The 7,576-nt window shown below is 36.1% G+C and overlaps 1 protein-coding gene across 1 annotated transcript in view; it reads right to left on the minus strand.

Annotated features, from left to right (window-relative positions):
* LOC110461426 (DNA-dependent protein kinase catalytic subunit-like) overlaps positions 1-7,576 on the minus strand; it is a 105,055-nt gene that overhangs the window by 3,965 nt on the left and 93,514 nt on the right. Inside the window, exons 82-85 of the mRNA XM_021514871.1 lie at positions 6,850-6,918; positions 3,331-3,493; positions 2,402-2,469; positions 1,138-1,358 (exon numbers count right to left, since the gene is read on the minus strand). Of these exons, the coding sequence (XP_021370546.1) occupies positions 1,138-1,358; positions 2,402-2,469; positions 3,331-3,493; positions 6,850-6,918 (521 nt within the window). The remainder of the gene's footprint in view (positions 1-1,137; positions 1,359-2,401; positions 2,470-3,330; positions 3,494-6,849; positions 6,919-7,576) is intronic.

Raw genomic sequence — 7,576 nt, forward strand, 5'->3', positions numbered from 1 at the left:
GCTTCAGCACATTTAAATTACACATAACATGACAATGTTTGTAATATGTTAAACAGAATAAAACATTATATTTTTAATTCTTCATCCCTAGTTAAAACCTGACATGATCCACTCCATTCAGGTCTTCCCAAAATGAAACACACAAAACTCGCACCTCAAAGAAGACACCCTGGCAGTATTTATATAGAAAATCTGATTTTTTTTTTCTAACACATTTTCTAAATCACAGACAGTTCGATTCAAATCAAAGTAATGACAACTGAAAAATGTGCTGCCCCCCAGTTAATGTGGAAGGGACTATAATTTCTTTTATTCATTAATTTTTCGACAGTCCCCCAAACTATTTTTGTTGGGCCAGTGACTACCTCACTTTTGACAACTTTTGGTCGCTCGAGCAAGACTTTAACCGCCATTGGTGAGCAGGTGACCGTCCATTTTAGGCACTGCTGCAACAACAAGGGAACAAGGGAAACCTACATATAAAATTTGAGAAAGATGCCTCTGGTACTTCCCGAGAAATAGCGATAACAAACTTTCACTATCAAAATCCAAGATGGCTGCCTATCGGCCATGTTATTTATCTGATCAGACTCAAAAGTTGCACTGCACAGCTAGGGAACAAGGGAAACCTACATATAAAATTTGAGAAAGATCCCTTTATTACTTCCAGAGAAATAGTGATAACAAACTTTCACTATCAAAATCCAAGATAGCTGCCTGTCGGCCATGTTGTTTATCCGATCAGTCTCAAAAGCTGCCCTGCACAGCTAAGGACCAAGGGAAACCTACATATCAAATTTGAGAAAGATCCCTTTGGTACTTCCCGAGAAATAGCGATTAAACTTTCACTATCAAAATCCAAGATGGCTTCCTGTCGGCCCTGTTGTTTATCCGATCAGTCTCAAAAGTTGCCCTGCACAGCTAAGGACCAAGGGGAACCTACATATAAAATTTGAGAAAGATGCCTCTGGTACTTCTTGAGAAATACCGATAACAAGAATTGTTTAAGGATGGACGACGGACCACGAACGCAGGGTGATTTGAATAGCCCACCATCAGATGGTGGTGGGCTAAAAAGTCACACACACACAAAAATTGCTTGAGCACATCTGCTGATTGTTACAAAGGACTAGTTACTTTGGAGTCATAGGGATGACTTGGTAAGTCCTGAGGTTAAGTTTACGCTGTCTACAGGCGGGATCCCGTTCAAACACCTGGTTCATCAGGAAGAAGAGCTGTTCTATGCGCTGGTCCTGCCGCAAATCTTCACCTCCCTTCACAAGATATGGGTATTCCTTCTCGTCATTACCACGAATAACTACACGCTTTGGCTTCCTCATGGATGACATCACCAGAACCTGTTAATATAATCGTGAACTTCATCTTCCGAGACACAAATACATATGTAGCACTATGACTTTAATCAAGGATGCTAATCAATCCATAGTACTTTTTCAAAAACCTTGTTTCCTTCTTCAATGAGGTGACCTTCTATCAAGGATTATAATCAATTACCTGTTTTTCTTCATCATTAAGGTGGCCAACTTCATAGCGGGGGTAAAATTACATCTAGATATACCTTGTTAGCCTCTATAGGTCTTCCCTTTATCTGCTATAAGACATGGATAACATCTTCCCTTTATCTGCTATAAGACATGGATAACATCTTCCCTTTATCTGCTATATAAGACATGGATAACATCTGCCCTTTATCTGCTATAAGACATGGATAACATCTTCTCTTTCAGTGTTTTTCCTGGCTGTTTTGGGATCTTTTTTTAAATTGTGCATTGAGAAAAACTTGCCATGTTGTTAACGTATGATACTTCTAAATGAACAGAATGGTAAAATAAGGTAAAGTTGATGCACTTGAGGGAAATGGTATCACTGTCATCTTGGTGAATATCATTGACATTGTCAGCACCAGAACTGTCAATTTCATCGGTATCATCATAATTTACCATTGACAGAAATCTGATATCTGCTTTATGCCCAAACTGCCCTTTTTCCATTTTTGATTTTTTTGGGTAATTATTCCTACCAATAGAAAAACAATGCTTTGTTCCTGCTCACTGCCTAACACTTCATCAGACAGAAGCTTAACAAGTTGACAATTATCAGTGTGTTTTTAAAGTGAAGTAGCAACCCTGTGGAGATGGTTAAAAGCGTAGGTGATAATAGGTGATAATTTCCTGGATCAATACAACATGACAATATTTTTCAGTTTCATGAAATCTATGCCATTTTGGGAATTTTAGACTTGATTCGGGAAAAGAATAAGTAAATTGCATTTGGATTGGGGTCAATTACTGATTCCAATATAAAGGCAGCAAAAACAGTCTTTAAACATGTATGTAAAAGAAAGTGCAAAAATCCAAAGACTTGTCTACACAGCACTCACCCTTTGGTCAAAGCCAGCAATCTTGACATGGTACTCAGGAAGAGGCTTTGTCAGACCGGTATACTGTCCTGTAGGGACACAGCAAGATTTATTATTATGTTATTTAATACGCAACATCAGCATTGTGAAACAAAAATGTATCATCAGCATGAATGACATGGAATTCTTTATAAAGAAAACCATTTGGCATTCAGTATTATAGTTTGAAAGACACTGCTACCCTTTGTTAAGCTGGTATACAACATTTGGAAATCATATGTGACAGAGATAATAAGATATGCCCAGAACAAAATGTCACACTGACTGACAGAGTCAACCTATATTCCCATCCTGTAGTACTAGTTGGAAACTAACAACAGGCCCAGAGGACCTGTATCACTTACCTGGATATTTAAGTAATCAGTGTAAAATTTCTCATTAAAAGTAGTATTGTAAATAAGATCCAAGGATAAGAGCTGGTACTGGTAGCATATGTGTATCTTAAATCTTCATGATAAGCAATTACACATATATAAGCAATATAGCCAAACTACCATTTTTGCCCGCCTCTCAGCCCCCAGGGTGTCAGCTCCACCATTTGTACAATTTTGAATCCCCACCACTTAAGTTCCAATCAACGGTTTATCAGATGAAGACATTTGAACGAATTGCTGACGAACAAATGACAGACAGACACCACGGTACAACATAAGCTCACCTTGGTCCTTCAGACAAGGCAAGCTAATAATAAGCTTATAGTGCCCTAACAGTGGGGTAATAGTATGAATCTTTAGTCTTCACCTGTAGTGAAATAACTAAGTAGTGTTCCTTTCCTGGTTTGAATTAATCAAGTAAATATCATCCTTCAAGTTGGATAACTTTAAATCTAAATTACATATTTTACAAGAAAATTGCGCTCTGAAAATTATAGTTCTGTTTTTTTACATTACCTGGAATCTCCAAGTTGTTGCCCTCTGTGTTGGGGTTAAAGTCCACCATCCACTTACAGTACTCCTTGAGTGAGGCTGGAGGGATCAGTCTTGGGTTCTTAGGTATCCCCCTCACCTCATGGTCCATATCCTCACCAAGCTTACGGAATATCCCAAAGAAGTCCTTCATCAATGGAAAGTTTCATTAAACTTTAATTGATTAGAAGCTGAAGTTTAGTCCAAAAATTAAATAAAAAATTACTTAATTCCAATGATATTTCAATCTAGTTCAGCATCAAACACATACAAAATACTATTTCATAGAGGATTCAAACTTTCAGACAAAACGTCGGTATGGTATCCCTAGGATGTCACGGTATGGTATCCCTAGGATGTCACGGTATGGTATCCCTAGGATGTCACAAGTGTTTATATGACATTGTGTACTTGGAATATAACTTACTGTACATCAAATTCTATCACATGTATATGTAGAATAGAAATGTTTCATGGGATTTTATTTTTAACCAAATTATGTACCAAGGATGGGATATTTCTATCCCATTTGATTTACATATGATAGAATTATTTTCTTACATTGTTTACCATTTTATTTCATCAAGATGTGTAGCCACCATTTTGTGGCAAAATATTACCTTCATTCTTACTGAACCAATTGTAAAATGATCTATATCACTAGAAAGAGCGTTAAGTTTGCAGATTAGTTTATAGCATAACTGACAGATTCTTTGTCTATACTATCAGTTCCTTTGTCTATACTATCAGTTCCTTTGTCTATACTATTACAGTTCCTTTATCTATATTGTCACAGTTCCTTTGTCTATACTATCACAGTTCCTTTGTCTATACTATCACAGTTCCTTTGTCTATACTATCACAGTTCCTTTGTCTATACTATCACAGTTCCTTTGTCTATACTATCACAGTTCCTTTGTCTATACTATCACAGTTCCTTTGTCTATACTATCACAGTTCCTTTGTCTATACTATCACAGTTCCTTTGTCTATACTATCACAGTTCCTTTGTCTATACTATCACAGTTCCTTTGTCTATACTATCACAGTTCCTTTGTCTATACTATCACAGTTCCTTTGTCTATACTATCACAGTTCCTTTGTCTATACTATCACAGTTCCTTTGTCTATACTATCACAGTTCCTTTGTCTATACTATCACAGTTCCTTTGTCTATACTATCACAGTTCCTTTGTCTATACTATCACAGTTCCTTTGTCTATACTATCACAGTTCCTTTGTCTATACTATCACAGTTCCTTTGTCTATACTATCACAGTTCCTTTGTCTATACTATCACAGTTCCTTTGTCTATACTATCACAGTTCCTTTGTCTATACTATCACAGTTCCTTTGTCTATACTATCACAGTTCCTTTGTCTATACTATCACAGTTCCTTTGTCTATACTATCACAGTTCCTTTGTCTATACTATCACAGTTCCTTTGTCTATACTATCACAGTTCCTTTGTCTATACTATCACAGTTCCTTTGTCTATACTATCACAGTTCCTTTGTCTATACTATCACAGTTCCTTTGTCTATACTATCACAGTTCCTTTGTCTATACTATCACAGTTCCTTTGTCTATACTATCACAGTTCCTTTGTCTATACTATCACAGTTCCTTTGTCTATACTATCACAGTTCCTTTGTCTATACTATCACAGTTCCTTTGTCTATACTATCACAGTTCCTTTGTCTATACTATCACAGTTCCTTTGTCTATACTATCACAGTTCCTTTGTCTATACTATCACAGTTCCTTTGTCTATACTATCACAGTTCCTTTGTCTATACTATCACAGTTCCTTTGTCTATACTATCACAGTTCCTTTGTCTATACTATCACAGTTCCTTTGTCTATACTATCACAGTTCCTTTGTCTATACTATCACAGTTCCTTTGTCTATACTATCACAGTTCCTTTGTCTATACTATCACAGTTCCTTTGTCTATACTATCACAGTTCCTTTGTCTATACTATCACAGTTCCTTTGTCTATACTATCACAGTTCCTTTGTCTATACTATCACAGTTCCTTTGTCTATACTATCACAGTTCCTTTGTCTATACTATCACAGTTCCTTTGTCTATACTATCACAGTTCCTTTGTCTATACTATCACAGTTCCTTTGTCTATACTATCACAGTTCCTTTGTCTATACTATCACAGTTCCTTTGTCTATACTATCACAGTTCCTTTGTCTATACTATCACAGTTCCTTTGTCTATACTATCACAGTTCCTTTGTCTATACTATCACAGTTCCTTTGTCTATACTATCACAGTTCCTTTGTCTATACTATCACAGTTCCTTTGTCTATACTATCACAGTTCCTTTGTCTATACTATCACAGTTCCTTTGTCTATACTATCACAGTTCCTTTGTCTATACTATCACAGTTCCTTTGTCTATACTATCACAGTTCCTTTGTCTATACTATCACAGTTCCTTTGTCTATACTATCACAGTTCCTTTGTCTATACTATCACAGTTCCTTTGTCTATACTATCACAGTTCCTTTGTCTATACTATCACAGTTCCTTTGTCTATACTATCACAGTTCCTTTGTCTATACTATCACAGTTCCTTTGTCTATACTATCACAGTTCCTTTGTCTATACTATCACAGTTCCTTTGTCTATACTATCACAGTTCCTTTGTCTATACTATCACAGTTCCTTTGTCTATACTTTCAGTTCCTTTGTCTATACTATCTCAGTTCCTTTGTCTATACTATCACAGTTCCTTTGTCTATACTATCACAGTTCCTTTGTCTATACTATCACAGTTCCTTTGTCTATACTGTCACAGTTCCTTTGTCTATACTTTCAGTTCCTTTGTCTATACTATCACAGTTCCTTTGTCTATACTATCACAGTTCCTTTGTCTATACTTTCAGTTCCTTTGTCTATACTATCACAGTTCCTGTATATGGGATCTTCTATTAGAGTTCCTGGAGTGATTGTTCACTGTACTTGTCTTCGAATTAACTAGAGAATCTGTGAGAGAGCTCACAAAGATATACGCTCGCTTGTGCTCACACTTGTTTCTAGAGCAGAAATGAAAGTTTCAAGGACCATAACTAATGGAAAAATAATTAAATAAAAAAATTCCTTCTTCATGCACATCTTTCTACCAATGATGTAGTTTTACTGCAGCAAGTTACAAAAACAACCACCAAACAGTTAAGGAGGTATTGCACTTACAAGGTTTCTGGAGCAGAAAATTTGAGTTTCAAGGGCCATAACTCTTAGAAAACTGTTTGAATCACAAATTCCTTTCTCCATGCACATCTCCATGTTTGTGGTGTATTTTTTAATAACTTGACACAATGAAAATCCAACTGACGGTTTAAGAGGAGTTGCACTTACAAGGATCATGGACAGAAGCACGGACAGTCGGATGGACGAACAGGGAGATTCATATATACCCCCACAAACGAAAGTTGTGGCGGGCATAATGTATTACATTAATTTGTTACATAATGAAATAATTACCTTCAGCTTCATTCCAACAAGCTTTCTGCCATCTTCACCAAAATATTTATCAATGTCCTTTTTGAATCTCTGAAAAAAAAAAGTGAATATCTCTATACATTAAAAGAAAATTATTTATAAAAGCCTACATCAACACAATAACCCTGATCAAAACTAGGAACACAAGCCAAAAATTAGATATCTCATTACCTTCACCTCATTCACTTTGTGCCAGGCAAGTCAAAATTGAGTCCACTTGGCCTAGGAATTCTACTAACCAGATTTTATCAAAATTATTTCAGCCGATCCGTTATCAATAACTTATAGACTATAACCTAAGCATACAGTAAATGCTTGTTCTGATTACAGATTATGACGTATTGAAGGAAATTCTCATTAACAGAACAGAGATAAGGTTCCATCATGATGCTGCAGTATGATGCAAAGTGTCTATTACAACAGAAGCAGAACTTACATGTTTTAGGTTATCACAGAGCTGATAAATAAACTTTGCCTTTTAGTTGTTTATCTCCGACTCTAAATCACACCTAACATACAAAGTTTCTTTGATACTTGTGTAATTATTTTTATTACTTTAACAGACTTTAACTTTCAAAATCCAAGATGATCGCCTGGCACTTGTAGTCATCTTGTTATCACAAACAGTCCAAAAGCTGAGCAAACTAAACAAAGGTCCAATGGGAACCTACTAGAGCAAACTAAACAAAGGTCCAATGGGAACCTACTA

Source organism: Mizuhopecten yessoensis, unplaced genomic scaffold (genome assembly GCF_002113885.1).
Source record: "Mizuhopecten yessoensis strain PY_sf001 unplaced genomic scaffold, ASM211388v2 scaffold10619, whole genome shotgun sequence".
NCBI classification, from domain to species: Eukaryota; Metazoa; Mollusca; class Bivalvia; order Pectinida; family Pectinidae; genus Mizuhopecten; species Mizuhopecten yessoensis.